Source organism: Lepisma saccharinum, chromosome 21 (genome assembly GCF_977018435.1).
Source record: "Lepisma saccharinum chromosome 21, izLepSacc3.1, whole genome shotgun sequence".
In the NCBI taxonomy this organism is placed as follows: Eukaryota; Metazoa; Arthropoda; class Insecta; order Zygentoma; family Lepismatidae; genus Lepisma; species Lepisma saccharinum.
The window spans coordinates 23,802,966-23,826,969 of NC_139249.1; the positions used below are offsets into that span (position 1 = coordinate 23,802,966).

General features: G+C 37.3%; 1 protein-coding gene across 1 annotated transcript; it reads right to left on the reverse strand.

Annotated features, from left to right (window-relative positions):
- Positions 1–451: 451 nt before the first annotated feature.
- Positions 452–4,483, reverse strand: LOC146004259 (fungal protease inhibitor-1-like). Its single transcript, XM_083142950.1, has 2 exons — positions 4,196–4,483; positions 452–751 (listed from the first exon to the last, which is right to left on the reverse strand). Exons 1-2 carry the CDS (start codon positions 4,380–4,382, stop codon positions 642–644), a joined length of 297 nt encoding a protein of 98 aa, XP_082999076.1. The 5' UTR covers positions 4,383–4,483; the 3' UTR covers positions 452–641.
- Positions 4,484–24,004: the final 19,521 nt, after the last annotated feature.

Below are 24,004 nucleotides of genomic sequence, written 5' to 3' on the forward strand. Positions count from 1 at the left end.
GTTTGTGTACCCACTTTGCTGTACTAGTAAAAAATTCACCATCTTCAAATCCACACACACGAGCCACTTATGTTCAGCATATTCAATTTTTTTTCTAAAACAATTTTTATGTTTTGGTTTTCTTCCTTAAGCTTTGTTGAGTGTCCGATATATTGCCTAGCAATGCTTCATAAGTTGCTTAGCAACAATGTACAAATAAATAAATAAGTTTCTTAATGGGAATTTCAGACCATTATCAAATTTTGATATTACCGAGAAAAGCGTAGAGTAATTTTACCTCCTACATTTTCCATGGTGTTTATTTTTATAACTAGAGTCAATTCAATTGAACCAATCATACAATTGTCAATAACAGCTGTTTTGTGTGCTGAAACTGTTATTAAACTTTATGCCGCAAAATAAAATCTTTTTTTTGTTCCCCAGTGTTATCATATTTATTTGTATGCCATACATTATGTTCTCATTTGTAATGCAATTAAATAGGACATTATATTTGTTGCAATGTCTGATGATATTTAGAAAATGAAGACTGTCTTTTTTGGAAGAAATATTATATTGCTCGTCTTTATTTCCTGAAGCTAATACAGTTAGTTTCCTCTACGCACCTACAATGGACGATCCTATTTCACAATGCACTGGTGCTACTTCCTGCGAGATTCTTTGGTACATACATTATTTCTGCATGACAGTCCTTCGCCGCATACAGCCATGGGCGGAACTCCAGTGAAACTGAAGCAACTGTCGCCTTCACCTGAAACAGCAACAAAACAACAAGGTCGTCACATTTTCTTGTATATACGTTCTATGGAATAAACAAACAAGTTCTTGGGAACAAAAAATTAACAATCTGCAGCAATGCTGCCATTATGCGGGAAGACTAATCGATAACCTGAACACATGTAACCTATCGATATTCATTTCGACCGTTTTAGAGCATTTTATTTAAACTGGTGATAAATAATATCCTTACTCTAACACTACGTTTCGAGAGAGACCATTTCTCTCGTCTTCAGGTGAAATTTCTTTTGCCGCTGGTGGGAATCGAACCTACTACAATGTACTTTCTCTTGGTAGACAAAGTTTAACATTAAAAGGCCATGTTGCGGGGAAAAACGTGTGTGTGTGTGAGGGGGGAGGGGTGCACTGCCCTCCTAATCGCCACCACTGGTTTCAATCATTTGTGGTTCTGTTCGCAATTAATTGAAAAGTTCATACTGTCAAGAAAAATGATTTAAATGACAAAGTGTGATGGAAGGTGAGCTAATAAGTTTTTACAAAATTATTTCCACACATTGTTTACATCCATAATTTTTTAGTGTAAAACATAAGGCCTTTGCACCTTCCAATACCAAAAATGGATGCCATTTTGTAGCTCGCATATTTTCCTTATTTGGTGTTATGCTCGATTGTAAAAGTTATGAGGGACCCCTAATAAATGTTTAAAATCAATATCAAATTTTTAGATTTTGTTTTAGATATTTTTACTCAAACAAAAGGTGGGGCATCTTTCCCATTTCAAGCTAATAATATTTATATTATTTTATATGGCTTGTGTGGCAGAGTGGCCAGCGTAACACGTTTTGAAGACAGAAGTCCCATGCTCGAGATCAGCGTAAGTCATGGGTCATCACTGAATTTGTACATACCATCATTCCTGTCATGGGTTCATCATTAATTTATGTTCTTACTTGCGCAGACGAACTGCTCGAAACAGATAGGCTAAATTTTCTATAGAAAAAAAAACAATAAATGCAAAAATTATCACAATTGAGTTCAGTTTCTCAAAGAATAATTAAGATGGCTTGATTGATTCCGTAAAGCAATGTAATCAAATATGGAAGTTCATTTGAATTCCCTTACCTCCATCTCATTTGTGAAATAAAAGAACAGTCTAATTGTAGTTCATCTTATGTAGAACAAAGTAATTTAAACATGAAGTTCATTTTAAAGATTAACTTTCTGAGAGCTGGTTAATATTATCAATATTTCGCTTTACAGGGCTCTAACCATATTATATATTTATACAACTAGAACAGATCCATTACATGGCGTATTAACAACCTGCCGGTGTGGACAATTCAAAGCTTATTTATTGTGTTTCAAATATGGTTTATTGTTCAATGTCAGTGATCGCTATTTATTCTTTTGAAAACTAGCGATTTATTGTTAGTTTTAGACGTTTGGATGGGGAGATCCATTCTCCCCTTTAAATTGTCCATTATTACAATAATATAAGAAACACAATTTACTATCAGGCTATTCAGAACGTAAATTCTGTTAGACATTTTTTTTTGAATGACGCATATTGTCACAATAAACATCTTTCTTGTTATTCTGGAAACAGTGCATTTCTCAATTTATCTAAACATTAGTTTTCTTTGGTGAATAATTGTTTTTAATGGAATCTTGAGTGGCCTTAAATGAAAATAAACTTGTTTGAATGTATGTTGCTATTTTGTATTTTCCGTTATGTATAATAATAATAATAATAACAACATACTTGGCTAGTTTACGAGGATCGCTCCCAATATGTATATTTCTAGATACGTGCATGTGCATGTTTCTTATACAGGGTGATTCTTTATGTAGTTTACAACTTCAATAAATTATAATTATTTATTGGAACCACATACAGACTTGGTTTATATGTCATTATGCAGCAAAACACTTCAAGTTTTGACTCACGTAGTGTGTAGTTGCGGAGTTGATCACATGCGGCGCCAACGGTCTATCCTTGAAAATGGCGACTTTCACTTGTGCGGAAAGAGCTAAGTGCGTGTTCTGGTTCGAAGAAACCAAGTACAGCGAAAGTTTCGCACAGAATACGGCAAGGACCCGCCCAGCAGACCAACAGTGTACAAATGGCACCAGACATTTATCGAAACAGGTTGTTCTGTGCGACACACAAAGGCTCCAGGGCGTTCACCCGTGGCTGACGATGTGGTGGAAGCTGTTAGGGAGAGTTGGGATGTGTCCAGGATGACCAACGGTGCACGCATTGAACCATAACAGATTTCTAATAAAAAAACTTGAAGCGTATTGCTGCATAATGACATATAAACCAAGTCTGTATGTGGTTCCAATAAATAATCATAAATTATTGAAGTTGTAAACTACATAAAGAATCACCCTGTATATTATCCACCCAGCATATTTTAGTAGACCTAATATAATACATGTTCGTAAGATAGTAATAGCATTAAATATGAATTTACTGTAACGGAAAGAGTCTGGGGATCGATTCCAAGTGAACTCACATTTCACAGTGGTTTTGATCCCACATAAAGTGGACTTAAACATTTTTTTGCTGTGAGGCCTTGAAAATATTATTATTATTATTATTTATTTGTTCAGCACAGGATACATTTCCCAATTATGTTGAACATAATACACTGTGAATAAATGAGAAGAGAGAAAAAATAATAAATGGAAGTACGAGCGTCCATGTATACAATATTTACATCAATTTATGAACTTGCTGTTGTGATTATCTTTTTTTTCAGCACACCACATGAGTCTGTAAACATATCGAAGTCTACAGTTTTTAATAGTTCATTCACCGTGTCCTGCATGCGCACTGCAGGTGAAAACCTATGCGTGTTGACCCTTGACCTCTCCGTGTAGAATGATTTTCGGTTTCTTGCACTGTGTCGGCCTACATTAAAGTTTATACTTTCTAACAGTGTAGAACACTCACAGCCGTGATTGATCAGTTTCTGTAAAAAAGTGACATCACTGCCGACTCTTCTGTTGAACAAAGTTTCCAGACCGAAATGCTTGCATAAAGATGTATAGTTATTTTTGTGATATTCAATGTTCACCTTGAAGCACAGCCATTTCACAAACTACCTTTGGACGCTCTCCACTTCCTCTTGCCATGTTTTGTACTGTGGATTTCATATGGAACTGCAGTATTCCAGTACTGGACGAACGAGTGTGACAATTTTTACAACCGTAGGCACAGAAAAATTAAACAGAAAATTTCTTCTAATGAAACCAACTAGCTTTATACACCTTTTCACCAAGGCTTGATAATGGATGTTGAATATCCTCTTGATTCAACCCATCAAAAAGAACGAAGAAAGTGTGTTAATAAATATGCTTAATATCACTCCTGAACACTACATATTAATCTTAAAAGCTTCGTAAACAAGTTGTAGTAAAACATATAGAGCGTACAGTTCTTAATACTTACCGAGAATAGTTAAACAAGCTGGACAACACCCACAGTAACCGCCATTTTCGACAAAGCTTCCGTTACATGAATCTTTCGTGATACCTTCGTTGCATTTCACGCTGTTGCACGTGTCCTCCAGGCACACTAAACCCTGGACTTCCATCGTAGGGATGGATAATATAACAGGAACAAGAATTAACAGCATTCTTCAGCCAGAAATCGCCGGTGCTAAACTATTTCTGAGAACCTGTTTGGCTCAACCGTGTTACGTAGGTGCACAGCTGATTCATTGTCACGCTATGCAAAGTGCTTACACACGACATAGCTCCAGGCACTTGGCTTATCGCATCGTGACTGACATTAATCCACAGTTTATTACGTGGTTCTCAGGAAAGCAGAAAGGTGCGATTCAGTACACATCTCAGACGGTACTTACGTGAGTATCTTGAATTCAGGATAAAACTCGCGCTTCTTACTTCAGGTTCGTGTGAGAGCATTCTGTCTTCAATTCAGGAAGGACATTTGTCCTGTTCTTAATCTCGTCCTCAACGAGACGAAGTAGAAAGCATCCACAAAACAAACACGAATCCCATTCAACTACCAATCAAAATTGAGGAACTTTTTACTTTAGATACGTATTTTTCTTTTTAAAAATACGACTCTACATGCGACTGGGGAGGAAGTGTCTTTTATTGATTAAGAATCTGCTAAGTATGATTGTTTTTATAAATAGTCCACGTGTCTAAATTTCCTACTACCATATTGATATATCGGGTGGTCCAAAAGTCCCGGAACGGTCGCATATCGTGAGAAATACACATCGAATCGGAAAACGAAAAAATACGTGTTTAATAAGTGAAAGAAAGCTATTCAATGATATCACACTTGATTCCCCACCCCCTGCCCACTGGGGGGGGGGGGGGGGGCAACTGTGAAATTTTAAATGGAAACCCCCATTTTGTATTGTAGAATCCGAGTCTGCAATCGCTCTAGCTCAATTAGCGGCAGAGCGTCCCTTTGAATTTTTTTTGGGTTGTATGAAATTTTCACTTTTTTTTTTTTTAAAATATTTTCCGAAAATTTTAAATCGCCCTATCTCCGTTCCTAATTGAGATAGGAGAAAGGTTGATAGCTCGTTGGACTCGGATTCTACAATACAAAATGGGGGTTTCCATTTAAAATTTCACCCCAGGAGGTGGGGGTGGGGAATCAAGTGTGATATCATTGAATAGCTTTCTTTCACTTATTAAACACGTATTTTTTTCGTTTTCCGCTTCGATGTGTATTTCTCACGATATGTGACCGTTCCGGGACTTTTCGACCACCCGGTATATTTTTGACAGTCTAATACGAATATTTTGAACTGAGCATACACGTGAAATGGTAACTGTGCTTATACATGATAGGTAATTATTTTTTTATTATTACGAATTGTAAATGCTGCATGGTTCTCTTAATTTTAATGACAATGGTTCTTCATGAGTAAAAGGTAAAGTGTTCCCCTGTGCTTAGCACCACGCCAGGAAGGCGTATAGGGGGTGTGGGGGTAACGCCCCACACTTTCTTGATCCGGTCGTGAGTGGGGGTGATGTGATCAGCACCACGCCCCTGACCGCCTTTACCCCCCAGGTTTCCCCAGGTAGCCACGTTATTCGACGCTGGGTGGGCGCCGGGGCCGCTTCCAACGTTAGAAAAGTATGTAATGCTAATTGGATATTATTCTTTGTTTTTTGATTTTATTTTATTTTGCTTTGCTTTACTGAAACTTTTGGCTAATCGCGAAATTGGTGAAGAGACACTCACAAAGAATACCCAGGCCGGAAGATATCCTCCATTGTTTCGTAGTATAAGCACAGGAATAATGCCCAAATTGCATGACTTTCGAGGCAAATCTCGCAATGAATATTTTATGAGCAAAGAAATGTTAATCTAATTTAAAACAAATGTTATAAAGGGAACGTATTTATATGTAAATACATATTCATGTGTGAAGCTGAAATCAGTTATCTTTGTGCATCATATAATGTTGACTCGAAAAATGCAGTTTTATTTTCCATATTTATAAATATATTAGTTTTTGGCTCATATTTTGCATAGTTTAGTTATTCTTACATATTATTTCATAACATTTCTCAACATATACTCCATAATATTCGCGCAATAACTACATGTTCCAGTGTGACCAAAAGAGTTGGCTGAATTTCTTGCGAATAAAACAGACAAATTTGAATTACCCTCCCATCAGTGGCGGATCGTGGTCTGGCTCTATGGGTGTGCACTTTAGTCTCGCGTCCAGAAGTGTTATAACACCCCTGTCAAATACTAGCACCCGTTTTTGAGCACATATTGGTGCTTAATATATTGGCAACCAAAGTTTTGATCAACTTTAACTGAAAGTTAAGAGTTATATTTCATATATTTTTTTAAAAACCGACTTTTTACAAATTTTGACAAGAGAATAATAAATCTTAAAAAAGAAAATTACAGTATTCACTCAGTTCACACTGCCTTGCATTGTACTTCAAAATGTTTCCTTCCCTTCCGCCGTATCTATATATTGCTGCAGTTGCTACAGGCTTTGTAGCTAACTTCCCTCCAAAAATTCAACAACGTTAAATATTAAGTCTCTGCTTCCGCTATGTACAGTTTCCCTATTCATCATGAAACCAAACAGTTTGCACAGAAAAAAGGTACGAGCTTTTGACAGCGCTAAACAATTGCAACTCAGTAACAGAAACACACAATGCAAAACAGCTGGCTGATTGATGTACGCTTCCTCCGCGTGGGTTTATAATTCGGCTACTGCGCCACAGAGACCGTCTATTTTGCACAAGACGCACTAAGCAAAGGCAATGTCAGGCATGTTTAAAACACCCGTCTCGCTTTCAGTTGCCCTCCTCACCTGCACCCTTTTCTTCCCCTGTCATGCACGGGACACAATAGGAGGGACATAATACCATCGTAATTTCCGTTTTCTAAAAAAAAAAAAAAAAAAAAAAAAATCCCTCGACTCGACTCTGTCACACGATCTCTAATGGAATGGGTTTGCAACACTACAGCTGCTCGCACACCGATCGCTGCGTTCACAGCTTTCGTAAACGATGCAACCTCCCCTCACACGGCGCTAAAGCCAAAAGACCCAATCAGCGTGCTCTACGCGACTGCTTCAACAGCGTCATAGGGAGCGAAACTAACATTGCGTTCAGGCCCCAAGCGCGACTCGGTCGACATCACTGATCGCACGCTTCTCCACCATCTATCTCTCTTGGTGAAGCGGCGTGGGAACACTTGATGTTTCGAAGGAGATAGAGTTCTATCAATAAGTATAATAATAATGTTTTGCATTACAGATTTATTTGGGTGTGCACGTGCGAATCTGCGAATAGGCAGAAGCCGCTACTGACTCCCATTACTTCTTGCAATTTTGAAATCCATTTCAAGAGACACAACAGACGGACATTCATGTTCCAACACTTACAACAAAATTTTGTAATTCATTGTTTTGGAAACAGAAAGTGAAAACACATTTTGTTATGTTTACAATTAATGTCAATGTAAGCGTACTGTATTTTATGTAGATTGTGTAGTGTCTTATATTATTAAAAAGGTAAATTTTCACAATTTTAAGTCCATATTTAACGCCATATTTTGATGAAAATAGCTAAATATGTATTTACATATTTAGCACATTTTTACTCCAAGTAAATCCGTTCCCTGGTTTTAAGCCTAATGTACACACTCCACAGTTTTCGTATCTTGAATACTGTTTTGAAGTTTATTTGGCTAGTTCATATTCCGGAATAATTTTCAAAACCGTGGGGAGAATTTGATTCATTACGAGATGACAACCTATCGTAATAAGGATAATACAACAGGACACTAGTATGTTCGTAGAGTAGTAATTATCTATCGTCCACCTTGCACTCGCCTTGATAACTTCGAGAACGACGTTGCAAACTTTCTACCAAAATATTCACACACGATCGTTCTGGGAGATATGAATACCGACTTATGCAGCAAAAAAGAAAAGGTTATGGAATTCCGTGATACGTTCTCTGCTTTAAATCTTTCCATATGCCATTTAAATCCAACCCACCACACGGCCACTTCCGACTCGTGGCTTGACGTCATCTTGGTTTCTGACGAAAATCGTGTAACGCGCCATGGCCAAATACCAGTGCCTGGAATTTCCTACCACGTGTCCTATTATCTTCGCATTCCTAAATATAAAGCAAAACAAGTTTCATATAGAGACTTCAAAAACATTAACGAAGCCCAGCTAAATGAAGACGCTGCCCTTGTATCATGGCATTTAATCAGTACGTTACCTACAGTGGATGAGCAAGTTTTATTGTTAAATACCTTTATCCTCCAATTGTACGATAAACATGCTCCAGTCAGGAAGAAGCGTGTTTCGCGTCCCCCTGCTCCCTGGCTGACGGACGAGTTGCACCGGCTTATGGCGATGCGTGACAAAGCGTACACCAAATATAGGAAGGCGATAAAGGTCGGTGATAATAACACATCCACCTTTGAAAATTACAGAATTCTGAGGAACCGTTGCATCCAGGAAGTACGAAAATCAAAGCGCCGATTCGCGTCTGAACTACTAACATACGAAAGCAAACCTGACGTCCTCTGGAAAAAATTGAAAATACTGGGAGTTGGGAAACGGAGAAACCACGAATCCATTAATAAATTTCCATCGGAAGTATTGAACGATCACTTTTGTGATCTTCCGATCGTCGATGATAATGTGAAACACGAAACGATTTGTAACATTGAAACACGCTCCACACCTGCTCCAAAATTTTGTTTTTCTTATTTTTCGCCAGAACAAGTCAGAAAATCGTTACAGAAGATAAAGTCATCCGCCGTAGGAGTAGATGAAATTTCTATCCTCATGATTAAAAAAATTCTCTACCACGTACTTGCTCCTATCACTCATATTTTAAATTTTTCTTTAATTACCGGCGCATTTCCCTCGTCTTGGAAACTCGCCCTGGTACGCCCGGTACCTAAAACAAACGACATAATAAACGTCAACGATTACCGACCAATCAGCATCCTCCCAGCCTTGTCTAAAGCCCTAGAGCATCTCGTTAGCGATCAAACCCGGGACTTTCTAACGCGAAATAATTTAATAGATCCTCTTCAGTCTGGCTTTCGAAGTAACCACAGCACTTGCACGGCTCTTGTCAACGTAACCGATGACATGAGGCTAGCCATGAACAATAAACAACTTACGATTCTGGTACTTCTAGACTTTACAAAAGCTTTTCAGACAATTGATCATGAAATTCTACTCGCTAAATTATCATCGATATTCAATTTTTCCGACTGCGCGGTTAATTGGTTCAGCTCCTATCTACAAGAACGTCCACAATGTGTCGTTGACCTATATGGAAAATCGTCGTGGAAAAAACATTCCATGTGGTGTCCCACAAGGCACTGTACTCGGCCTCCTCTTATTTGCTCTGTATATAAACGACCTCCCGACGGTGCTTAACTGCTGTAAATACCATATCTATGCGACGATTTTCAGTTATATTTCTCTTTCCCCCCGTAAGAAATACTGTATGCAATAGAAATTGTGAACAATGACCTTAAACAAATAAGTACTTGGTCTGCACACCATGGCTTACATCTAAACCCGACTAAAACCCAGTGTATTCTTGTATGTTCCCCTAGAATTTTGAGCAAAATAGATAAATCTAGCTTCCCTAGACTCAACGTAAATGATATTCATCTGCCCTTCTCCACTACTGTTAAGAATCTGGGTGTGATACTCAACCACCATCTCACCTGGGCAGAGCAAGTTAACTCTGTATCTAGAAGAGCTTTCGGTGCATTGCATTCACTCTATCGGCTCAAAAACTTCCTCCCTGAACGCATAAAAATGAAACTGGTCCAGTCTCTTGTATTTCCCATTGTTGACTATTGCGACATTGCTTTCTTGGATGTCAATCACGAGCAAGCTAAACGACTGCAGCGAATTCAAAATGCCTGCATTCGTTTCGTTTTCGATCTAAAATATTCAGAGCATTTGACATCGTACTTTGCGAAGGTCGAGTGGCTTAAATTAAGCGATAAACGTAATTTTCATAAGTTAATTTTACTGTACAAAATCCTCCAAATAAAAGACCCGCAATATCTCTATAACCGATTTCAACATCTTTCCGACTTTCACAGCCGCAACACCAGATCGCGCGAAAGGTCTTTGCTGTCCATTCCACTCCACAAATCCAACTTTTATGCAAATTCTTTTACTGTTACCTCAGCAGGCCTTTGGAACAAGTTGCCACCTGAAATTCATGTCTCTTCCTCAATTGTGACGTTCAAAAAATTGTTAAAGTTACACATATTATACAATGAAAATTATATGTTTGATTTCCCTAATAATATGGCGGGTGCAGAGAATGATAGAAGGACGTAAGGCACAAAAATGATTTAACGTAATAGTTAAGATGAATTATCGTCAAAGTATACCGTTTTGGACTATGTTTTAAGTATGTGTAATATTGATCTGTGCTTAAGTAAGTGTAGTGTTATGTATTTGCTTGTACGTGTGTAAGGGCAAAAATATGTATGTGTGAGTGTGTGTGCCCGTATCTATAGGTTAGATTACATTTCTTATATGTAATGTTTCTTTGTATTTTTCATTTCTCTGTAATTTTTATATTTTTTTTTCTTTCTTTTCTTTTTCAATATTTTAATTATTTCATATTCAATTTTTTTTGTAAACATGGTCAAGTGGAAGAAAAGGCTCCACAGCCTTAACTTCGCCATGTAAAAGAAGACAAAATAAATAAATAAATTAATAAATAAATTAGCTTGAAATGAAATTTATTACACACCCACCTTCACTGCTACGAAGTATATATGGTGAACTTTCAAAATTATCCGCACTTTCACCATAACTTTATTAAGGTTGGCCACACTGCCTTCAGTGCTCGCTCGCTGAATGGTCGTACTCTTGAGGTTAAGTGTTCGAGGTTGTATCTTAATTGATCAAATTTTCTTTTGTTACAGAGTAAACATGGCCGCTCCAGTGGCAGTGTGCAACCAGTGATCTGAAGCTTGTCGTGGATGATTTCGAACACAGAACCATGACTAACGTGCCTAGAATTTTCGAAATGGAGGGGGTTATGTGTACTTTTTGTAGTAGTCGGCCCTAATTTTTCCAGCTTATCCTGCCTGCCTGGACCAAAGGAGGGTTATAACCTCAACCAAATTTGCCCCCTTGGATTCGTCAGAATCAGTTCTCGAGCTTCTTGAATTTTCGCGTCAGTGGTGGGTGGCTTCAGCTTCGTGCTTCCCGCTTGTCCGGTCCTTTTTAAACCTCTCGATCCACTCATACACACTTCTACAAAGTAGAGCGCTGTCCCCGTATTGTAAGTACTGAAAGCCAGCGACACACCTTCAAGCCAGAGAAACTGATCACTGTCCTTGGTGCATACTGCCAGCAGAGCCACCATTTTACTCTGCAACAAAAGAAAGAAAAAATGGAGAGATAAAGATCCAGCCTCGGCCACGTAACCACAAGAGTACCACCTTTCAGCACGCGAGCGCTTAAGGCAGAGCGACCAACCTAATGAAAGTTATGCTGAAAGTGTGGATATTTTTTTTTACTTCCCCTCGTATATTGTATTTGCAGAAATCATTATTTCACTCTTCCTTCAGCAGTTATTAACATTTACATTTGTGTAACGATACATCATGTTTTTGCAGTCGCCATTATTAAGGCTGCAATTTGAAAGACTCCTGCTGCCTTCCTGAACTTAGGACGCAAATTAATCTACAAAAGTTTCAAGTAGATATATCGTCACGTGTCATTAAGGGTTTAACTAACTACCGTGAGATACTGGCTTCACACTATAAAAACTCCAGTCCATTTGCTCACAGCAGCAATGATAGCAGGTGCAAGGGAAACATCAAAACCAGTTTTCGAATTGAAGAACTGCTGCCAAGGAGCTCCTTCTGGATTTTTCTTTTTCCATAATCTACATTTCCAAATTCATTCCAAACTAAAGAAGCATGTATTCTATAATAAAAAACTAAATATGCTGACCAAGGCAGTAATTTATTTGATTAAAAACATAAACTAAACGTAACGTTTCAACCTTCTAGCAAGGTCTTCATCAGACTCTGTATCAAGTACAAAAGTAACAAGATACAAAAACAGAGCATTATATATACACAAACATTACTCCCTCCAGACTATTTAGAAAGTTGTTTGGAACTTTCTAGCAGGTGACTTTCACTTTCCAACTTTACTTTCACCTAAAAGGCTAAACACAATTACTTCCATATAGAATGTGGTTGGACTTTTAATCTCACGCTCTCTTCCCTTCATTTTTCTTCCTTCTCCTCTCCTCTTTCTCTCTTGTCCTTTCCACTCTTTCTAACATCTTCTTCCATTCTTTGTTTAACTTCAATCCCCCAGATATATTGATGAAAAGGAAGAGAGGACAAGAAATTGAAACCGCTTGGCATCAGAAGAAGTGTGCAGCAGGGGTATTCTGCCACAAAAGAAGTGATGTAAGTGAGGTGACAAAAATAAATTTTATAAAGAATATGGAGGACAGAATCAAGAAAATATGCATGAAAGAATGTGAAAAACAAGGCAAAATAAATAGCCTATGGAAACAGCTGGAAAAGAATGGCTATGAGAAGCAGGATAGACTGGACATAAAAAGAAGAAGGAAGAAAACGGGCAGTGAAGAATTGGAAGAGAAAGAAAAAGAGAGAAGTTTTGGAATAAGGAGTATGGGGAAGACCACAGAAAAGATATGCAAAGTGCTTAAGAAAGCGGGAATTAAAACTTACAGGAAGGGAGGGAGAAGCATCTTAGGAATAGCGAAGAATGCAAGCAAGAAAAAGGAGAAGAGGAAGAGGAAGGGATTATCTACGAAGTGAAATGTAAAGAATGTCAGAGTGTGTACATAGGAGAAACGAAAAAGAGGCTGAAAGACAGGTTGAAACAACATAGGGATGATGTACGACTTAAGAGAGAAAGAAATGCAATATTTAAACACACGAGAGAAACAGGACATGACATAGAGTGGGATGAGGCTAAGCAGATAGGAAGGGAGAAGAGAATGCTAGTGAGAAAATGGAAGGAAGCCAAGGAAATAGAGAAGAAAGGTGAAGAAGACACAATGAACTGGAATGGGGGATTGAAGTTAAACAAAGAATGGAAGAAGATGTTAGAAAGAGTGGAAAGGACAAGAGAGAAAGAGGAGAGGAGATGGAAGAAAAATGAAGGGAAAGAGCGTGAGATTAAAAGTCCAACCACATTCTATATGGAAGTAATTGTGTTTAGCCTTTTAGGTGAACGTTACGTTTAGTTTATGTTTTTAATAAAATAAATTACTGCCTTGGTCAGCATATTTAGTTTTTCATAATCATGGAAACAAGGCTTAATGGTGTTATAATTCTATAATAGTTACATTATTATTATTTATCCATAATTTTCCGTTTTATAAGTCAATTTTTTTGTGTGAGACAGAACCTCGGAACTGGAAATTATACTAAACACATACTCCTACAAAATAGTGTTTTCTTAATAATAATAACAATAACAATGCGACTACTGTTTAATAATATACCCTGTTGATTAGGTTATTGTTATGATACATTGTAAAATCACTTCTGTTGGGTAGGTTACAACACTTAAACAATATCTAAATATATGAAAAAATACATTTGTGAATAATCACCTGCATTTTGTGGAATTCGAACACGGTTCAAAGCGCTCTCCAAAATAAGCATGTATTATTTTTCTAATCTCTATTCTTTACCAGGACATGTACACTTAAAAGAAGTTAAAATCGTGAGAAATGTTTTAGAAACAGGATTTTTTAAGACTCATGCCAAGTCTGATACATGTAAGCAATGTGCGAATTAACGAGGGGAGGATGACGGGGCTTCCCCCCCACGAAAAATATTCCTGGAAAAAGAAAATTAATTTTATCCCTGCGGGGATGTTTTTATGGTGCTGATATTTTACGTGTCTTAATGTTATCACAAGAAACTTGCAGGTAGGTTAAGCATGAATCACACGGAACTGGATTTCCAGTAGGAATGCCCTAGTTGGTGCTGGACTGGCTACCAAATTGCTAATTCTCCTCACACGATACTTGTTACCACCGTATTTGTCGATAGACTTTTGTTCCCATAAGACATTGCGCAGAGCAGACAATCTGCAAAGATGGTCGAGCAATTTGAAGAATGTTTTAGGAGAATTACTGCTTTGTGCTTTTATTAAAAATTAAAAAAGAAAAGTATGGACTAGAAATTGGCTCGAAAAAAATATGGTAATCAATGCGTACAGAACAAGCTTGTTAATTAACTCGGGTATGTACATTCATACATGAGATTCGCATGATTCATTCATAATTTTTTAAAAAATGAAACATTTAATTTAAGGCACTTGTAATAATAAGGATTTTCATTTTCGGCTAATCATATTCGTCCCGTACACATCTCATCGCTTTGCATAAATACCTAAATATTAATTAAACTGAACACTAATGCACTGCACGTCAACTCTTTCCTTCTTTTCTTTCTCGAGAAACTAACAAAAACAGACAACACTCGGAAACCACAGACAAAAACTCCCCTTTGCAAACTCACAGATTATCTTCGCATGGCCAACCTTTTTTTCTGATTGGCTGTTCCACAGAATCCAGTCGAGGAAAGCCAGTAGGAATTAGAACATGTCCTATTCCTCCAAACCAGCCAGGCAGCCATCACATCCGGGCAGGTAGCCAGTTCAGCGCCAACTAACTGGATTTCCAGTTCCGTGTGATTCGGCCTTTAGATGGACATTAAGTGTAATGAATAGAAATCGGTCAATTTTTTGGTGTTATAACCTCGATATCTCTTTTTGTGTGTGAATAATAGTTTATTTTACTTCGCGTTTTGTGCCTCTTGGCTAATTTGCGAAGATGGGGATGAGTGATGAAATGATGAAATTGTGAATGGACATTAACAAACAACCAAGCCCGAGCGGGACCCTTAGCGTCACAGCGCGATGTGCTAACCACTCGGCCACAGGGTCCGGCTTGTTGTGTATGAGTTTTGGTTTTCTTAGAATGTAGATAGTGTATACTGATTCAATGACCTAGATCAGGTCAAATGTTCTAACGCAATACGAATTGCAATGCATTAGTTTAGTATACTGACCGGTAAGATGCCCAAATTTCCAAACCCCATTCGTACATTCGTATTTAGGGGCGATCCAGGGGGTTCGGACCCACCCCAAAAACCTACCAAGTTTAAAATTAAATAATGAAAATATATTTTTTAGCATTTTTTACATAATCGATGCTTATTTATTTCCACCCAATTGGATGGCAAGGAATCGGGATCATTGCGTCTTTGAAGCACATGACCAAAGAGTTATGCACACTACGACTTATCATAATATTCATAAAATATTAATCAGGAACATTACTTTTCGTCAATTGGATCTAACTCCTTTTTTGTTGTTCAATAAATGTTCAATTCTTTACCTATTTGACATTAATTTCCTTGCCAAGGTAGTTGATTTTATACAAATTTGGGGGATCTTAACTACCCGTAAGCTAGATAATGAATACATGCTGTTATATATCTATTATTTTACTATCTTTTTTACCTATTCACGTAATAATAATACAATATTCATTAATTTACATACTTAATTACTATTATTTTAATTTAATGAATATAATTATACTAATTATTATTATTATTATTATTATTATTATTATTATTATTATTATTATTGAGACTTGGCTGGACCCCGCCCCCCGAAATGCATTTGGCCTATTCCAAATGCAGACAGGCAGGGGGTGTCAGGGTGATGTCACAGATATCCATGAAACTGAAATATATTATTCTAGATACAAAATTATGAGACACATATTTTTTTGTTTCGCAATAAATTTTTTTTTGGCCGTCTTAGGCTGCTTCAAAGTTTGGGGCCAAATTTTCACAAGTTTTGGTGCCAAAAAATGTAAACGGCTGTTTCTCAGGAACCATTAAAGATATTTCTTTTTTTTATCTGAAAGTTTATTGAAAGCCTTTTCAAATGCATATACAACGAACTTTATATGCAGCTTTTGGGGTGTGCTATGAATGAAATTTTAAAAAATTACCCCCCTTTTGGACCCCCCAAAATCTCGAAAAAGCCACCCTAAAAAAATTTCAAAATTTCAGGGCAATTAACAGCAATACCTCAAGTTGAACATATATAAATTTCACGGGGTGTATATGCCTGGTTGTAGTTTTACACAATATTTTAATAAGCACATTGACAAGCTGAAATCTTAAACGTAAGACATTTTTTATGCAAGCTATGCGATGTGAACTCCCAGTACCGGCATTGCATATGTTAGTTCTGTTCATGAAAGCTTTTTCTACACAGGCAGTTTCAGTATTAGAGATGGCATGCAGTTTTCCAGATTGTCCAAGGGGGTGTGGTGGAGAAACAACTTGCAGAATATTTTGCAAAGGTATCACGTACTGATGTTAGTGTTGCCTAATTCTATCAGGAAAATTATAGCCCTTTGCAGGTCCATGTGGCAGCATGAAATTTACATGCACTTCCTGCATCTCGAAGTACACTTTAGTTGCTTCTTCAACCCACCAGCAGTCATCATACATAACAGCCAAAAACGTTCTCACTTTGATGTCGTGAATTTTACAATACTGCATAACATGTGAGCTGTTTCCAATAGTAACATTCACTTCTTGTTTCTCATTCTGGGCAGTTCTTGCAATGGAAACTACAATATAATTTCCAGTTCCCTCTGCATGCCACACATGACTTTTATGAATCATTCGCACTGCCTGCACATGTTCCCACTCTTTGTGTTTCATATCACGGAATGTTTGAATCTCTGCAGATGGAATGTAAATCAGTGTAACACCTGATGTATATGTCTGAACAACAGTCTGAAATTCTTCTGCAGTCTGAATGCACTTAATATGCTTTGCTGATAAATTGTGCCGTGTAGCAAGGTGCTTAACTGTGTAACGACCCTGCGTGAACATATGTTCAAGTTGTCTGAACTTCCAACTCTTGCTTTGATATACACATTTTTTATGCCTGTTCTCAAACCAGGTCACTTTATTCTTTTCTCAGAAAACACTGCTTTTCCACTTGTAAACATCTTCCTAATGACTCAAAACTCAAGCTCAGAAGGAATTAACAGCAATTTGTCTCAAACGAAAAGAAACAAATGAACATGTGAACATGAAAAACAAATGACTTCTAGTGTGTTCTATAAATAAGAAATGTTGAATATGATCAGCAATATCATGATATATACCAATTACATGAATTATTTGGTTATGGACTCTTATGATTTGTATATTGTTTACCAATAACAGCCTGATGAAATAAGGTTTGTCTCCTTCAATATTACGATTGTGTTTAAGTTTTCAGCTTGTCAATGTGCTTATTAAAATATTGTGTAAAACTACAACCAGGCATATACACCCCGTGAAATTTATATATGTTCAACTTGAGGTATTGCTGTTAATTGCCCTGAAATTTTGAAATTTTTTTAGGGTGGCTTTTTCGAGATTTTGGGGGGTCCAAAAGGGGGGTAATTTTTTAAAATTTCATTCATAGCACACCCCAAAAGCTGCATATAAAGTTCGTTGTATATGCATTTGAAAAGGCTTTCAATAAACTTTCAGATAAAAAAACAGAATCCAAATATCTTTAATAGTTCCTGAGAAACAGCCGTTTACATTTTTTGGCACCAAAACTTGTGAAAATTTGGCCCCAAACTTTGAAGCAGCCTAAGACGGCCAAAAAAAAAAATTATTGCGAAACAAAAAAATATGTGTCTCATAATTTTGTATCTAGAATAATATATTTCAGTTTCATGGATATCTGTGACATCACCCTGACAGATTTTCTCAAATCTGCCTGAATTGAAATGGATTTGCCCATTTCTAGATACGTGTCTGTTCGTACAGTGCATGTGTGCGAGTTGTGTATGGAAATTTGGTAGTTAGTTTCATTCTTCGCGTGAATTGGAATAGTTTTTCAATCAAGAATCATGTGTACTGAGTCGGTAGCCTGTGCAATGGAAATTAAGTAGAGCTTACAGTTATGTATCTAGTTAAGTTCTTTACTAGTAGGAAATCTAGATCCGTAAGCAAGATTCTTGAACTACTCTTCTATCAATATTGCTGCTTTCCTAAAGAGAAGGAGAGAGGTGGGTAAAGAAATGTGTTTAGATATTTCCACAGTGTACCACCCAGACACTTATCAAATTCTGTGACTTAAATTCATGTTGAAATTTCAGCTGGTTGCCAGAATATGCTTATAAAGTACTTTTCAGCACAGTTCAAGAAACTACCTTCAGGCAATCACTGTAGTGTAGCAGTCCGTTCTACGTAGTTATCAATAACTAGGACACCGAGATAAAACTTTGTGCACGAAGGCACACACGAAAAAAACTCGACAAAATACAAAGCGTGGGTATTTAGCAAGGTGACATTTAGTATATTAATGTTGATTTAACTATATTTTCCTCACATTAGACCAGTTTACTTCAGCTCAATGGCACACTTAACATTTACTGTGTTTTGCAGATATGTTCAGATACAAGGTTGCAGGTAACAAACCATTACACGTGTAACATTCCCACTTGTTATCTCTAACTGTACAGTTCATCCCGTTGGGTACAAGTGCAGTTCTGCGGCGCCACAGATGATGGCAGCACTGTTCCACAATCATTCGGAACATTCTCTGGCAGAGAAACTTTGAATTGCACCAAGACAACGAGATACGTCACAACAGTGCTGAAGACCTATAAGAAAGAAAGAAATTTGTCAGATATACACCTATTAGTACATTTGTTAAATAACTTGTAAGAGGTTGCCCCAGTGCCGGAAACTCCCATTTTTTTCTCTTTTGGGGGAAATGCTTGTTATTAATGAATTGTTGAACTGTTAATGAAACAAACAATAACATGAAGATTAAGGACAATTAGTGATAAGGTACTCAAAAATAAAGTGAAGATAATTTGTCTTTAATATCGTAATTTTGGGATTTGAAAGGTGTTGTTCAATGTACTGTACTGTTTGTGGTGTTTGCTTATAACGGGTATAATTTTAAAAGCTATACCACATTCTCCTCCTTAAATTAACAAGGAGTTTTGCGTCAGCATGTTCCTGACGCTCGGCTCTAGACGTCGAACAAAGTAAATCCGGCAACGCTGCTTCCCCTAGTGGGAGAACCTTGTAACTCAAGGGAGAAAGCCACAGCTACGGGCGAGGTTTTCTCCCGAGAGAATAGCAGTTGCAACTGGGGCATACGTACGATAAGGAGCTTCCTTCTCCTTGCTCGCACACTGGCGAAGCAGGCCCGTAACCAGGCAGGGGCCAGGGGGGAGGGGGGCTGAGCCCCCCCCTGTCACTGAGGTCAGCCTCCTTGACATTAGGTGAAACTATTTTGTGTAATTTGTTTACAGTGAAAAGTGAAAATGTAGACAGCAGATATTATTTTGCTCACAACTTTGCTGAAGGATAAATTCAGGGACCATGAACATTGAACAGCAGCTATTACATTCGTTCATCTTATTTATAAGAAGAAGTGTAAGTAGCGGCAAGTATTTAGGAGATTCTCTTCTCTAGACTTCAGAAAGTTTCTTCACAGGGGAGCTTCTTTATCTGTACCTTCGTTGCCCCTGTTGCGAGCCCCCATTTATACAAAAATCTGTGATTTTGATGTCATTATGCAAATTCCCTCCGCATCTGCCTCAAAGGTTAACAGCTCCCAAGTTTTGGGAACGAAGGGGAGTATTATTGTTTCGGCCCGGGAGTGGAATGTACAGTAGGCACTATTATTGATATCATCAAATGTAGTATGGAGTGTGTAGTAAGGGATGATTTCAGTAGCAGCCAATTAACACTTCAAGTGATATTTTAAATGACACGAGATAGAAACATTCACCTTCATCTAACACTGTTAAACTTTTGAAAAATGGACTTGATTTACAAAGCCCCCCCTGATAACCCGTGAGCCCCCCCTGGAGATCAATTCTGGCTACGGCCCTGTGGCGAAGTTGATCTGATCCACGTCGACACATGAATTTGACTGTGCCGTTTGACTGATGGCTGGGCATGGAATAACTAGTATACTAATTTAACTCATTCTGGTTTGTGTTAGAGTTAATGACCGGTCATTTTAGTTCATTATGATTTTCAGGAATAGTTTTGAATTATCCATTTTTGTGCATTGAATCTTAGTTCATTTATTCCATGCAAAGCATAGTACAGTCAAAATTCGTCAGCTTGAGTTTTGAGAATATCGTCGATAAAAGAACATGAAGTTTCCGATCACTTAAACCGTGCAAATGCCATGGTATTTATTTAATATGTGTGTTCATCATCATAATTTTTTAACGGTACGTATGTTTAAAGGGAATTATTTATTACTCATGTGGGTTTTATTATGTTCTACGGACAGCTATATTTATGAAGAGATATTTGTCAGTTGTTGGGGAAAAGTTGTTAATTGTACGGGGAATAGTTTGTTGAAATAAATGGCCACAAAATTGAAGTTCGACGTTTCTAATTGTTCTTATTTTGTTCATTAAGCATTCCATCTTGTTTTGTGCATGTTGAGAGTGGTTCCGTTTTCGTGGCTAGACGACCACGAACACTGAAAGCAATATCTAATCGCGACTACTAAATAAAACGGGAAGTATACTGTATGCTGGGGATCGGGTGCTCGATTGATTGAGTTGGTGTTTTATGTCCATTTTAAGCACAGTAAGGCTAATCGGGACTGGACCTACAGTTTAAAGTGGGATCCGAACCACTATGTGCCTCCACCGGGTATCGAACCCGGGACTCCTTGATTACAGGGCGACTACGCTACCACTGCGCCATCGGGGAGGCCCTCGGGTGCTGGAGATCCACATTATTTTGTGAGCCTGCATAAGGGGGCCAATATTTGTTATATCTGTGGTCATAGCTCGGTATGATGAATGATGATTTTGCCACAGAGGTAATAAATGGTGGTATCGAGTTAAAAGAGAAAAGGGTTGCGGGTTTGAGTATTCTTACAGGTCTGGCTTTTGACATTTAACCTTTATTTCTTTTCTATTTTTGGCCAATGCTGATGTGAAGTGGTCGTGGACTAAGTGGTATAAGAAAACCTTTTTAGTATTTTTTTTTTGCTTTCCAAAATTTTACCACTATATTTGAATGCCGCGACCACGTCACATGTTGCCAGTACCGGACATTTTGTTTTGAAACAACTAAATTAGCAAAAGTTGACATATACGTTTACTTATAATATGATTGCTTATAATATTCATACAGAAAAATAGCTTATATTGTAGCTATTAGCACATGCAACCACCCCAACCACCACATGTACAACACTGCCTCCAATCCTCAAAAGTTCCACAGATAAAGCGCACAATTTCCTTGGGCAATCTAACATATATCGAATTGGATAAAGTTATCCATAAAGAATGAGCATAAATTATGCGCCAAATTGACACATGAGGAATCACAGAGCTAACTTAGTTACAAAATCAAAACCATCAAGAAGCACTGAATAACTTCAAATATTTAAAAATAAAAATTAATTGGTCAATAATTAACTAAACTGTTGCTTACAAATTAAAAAATCACGAAATATTTAATGTTTCTCTAAATATACCCACTCCTTCGCGCTTTTGTGTGTGTGTGGCGATTATAATAGGTTGACAAATAATAATTAATTTGACGTGAAGTCATTCACAATAATAACAAACATGGTAGTCAAATTTAATCCAATAAATTGTCTTCTTCTCGTAAAGTATACAGAGTGTATCAGAAATCCCTTACCACCCCTTGTAAAATCCGCAGTGATGTATTTTCATGGAATTTGATATGGGCGATACAAAATAGGCATAGGGGGACACCTTTTGGAGTATGTCACGGGGACGGCCGCCATCTTGGTTCCGCCATCTTGAATTCAACTTTTTTATTTAAAATGATAGATGGGTCATGTGATACATGATCATAGGCTAGAATTTCGTCAGAATGTCAAATCCGAAGTCAGATTTCATGTAACTTCACTTAGTGAATTATATACTGACGAAATTCTAGCCTATAGTCATGTTTCACATGACCCACCTATCATTTTAAATAAAAAAGTTGAATTCAAGATGGAGGAACCAAGATGGCGGCCGTCCCCGTGTCATACTTTGGTATGTCGTCGTATGTTTCGAGAGGCAGTGCAGTGGCCTACGTGACTTGCAACCACCGTTAAATAAGCTGGGAGAATGGCGAAAAATGGAATACGCCATTTGTATTGTTCCGGAGATACAATTGCAGCATAAGCGTTTCTATTCCTTTCCAGAATTAGCAGAAAAGATTTTCGCAGTGATCACAAATGGTTTATTACGCTACAAATTACAGGTATGTGTTGCGATCATTTGAACTTGTGAATTAGTGAAGAAGTGAACTGTGTTTAGGTAGTGCCACGTGTGAACTTTATTACGAATAGCTTTTCGCTAATCTAATTCAGCTCTCTCGAAAAGACATAGCCCATTATTATTGAATAAAGCATACGATAAGAACAATTTTTAATTATCTGGAACAAATAATTGAATTGTGTGCCAAGCCAAAAATCTGTTTAAATATCAAATTGATTCTAAGTAAACCGACTACCAATCGTATGTACTTTATGATACTCTAAGAAGCAAGCGTTTTTAATATCAAACCTATAACTGCGTTTTACTCGCAAACTTTAATATAAAAATCACGTTTGAAAGTTGGTTAGCCAATCATCATCATCGCAAGCGAACCTTTCTGTACATTTACAAGAACAAAGAAACTATTATCTTCGTTGTAAAGAAGAGCGGATTTAAATTTACGAGAAAAAACTGATTCTTTGTGTGCACGCGAATCGATTGAGTATTTAGAAAGCAAATCTTTCGTTGACCGATCTTTAACAACCTGTCCTTTGACCTTCGTAGTAGATGCTACGCATTTTTCCCTCGTAGTAGCATTAGTTAGGAATGTTGGTATTCATTTGAAGATAAAAATAATGTAATTGCAAGGAATATATATATATCTATATAAGCATTTTCTTAGTCTTACGTAAGAATTGCGATTAAATTGAATGTTGAATGGAATAAATGTTAAATGCGTTTGTGGACGCTTTGTAAAACAAAATGTGGGTTGAATCTTAAAATGCGGTATGCACTTACGGACGTATTTAATGTAGCATGTATAAATTTTGTTCGTTGTAATATAAGTACAGCATCTACATGAATGCACGCATGATTTGTTTTACAAGAAGAACTAAGAAAGTAAAGCAGCGAATTGTAATCGCATAAAAATATTGTTGCCAAATATTTACGCAGGCGTAAAAATGAAGTATGTTAAAGTTGACTTGTTGTCTAGTTTGATTCAATAAATCGTTGTTTTTATGGTTACGATAGTTAGTCTATTTCAGTCTACAGTTATTGATAAATTCCTAATACCTGTGGTCATCCCAATATAAAGTATACTGATTAATGGTTAGCGAGTAAGAGTGTTATTTATAATTGTACTTCTTTTGCAGGAACGACCTGTTTGCTAAGATAAGAGAAGCACTAATTGCCATACGATAGAAGCGTTGGTACACTCTGTTAGTGATCAGTATTATTGTTTTGCTTTTTGGGGGATTACTACTATAAATCAATACAGGGAAATTTAAACAAGTTCTCCTTTTATGGATATAGTCTACGTGGATAAACATATAATATTTTCCTCCAATTCTAATGTACAAGGTTCATCGTCTAGGTTAATCGAACTTGTGAAACACACAGG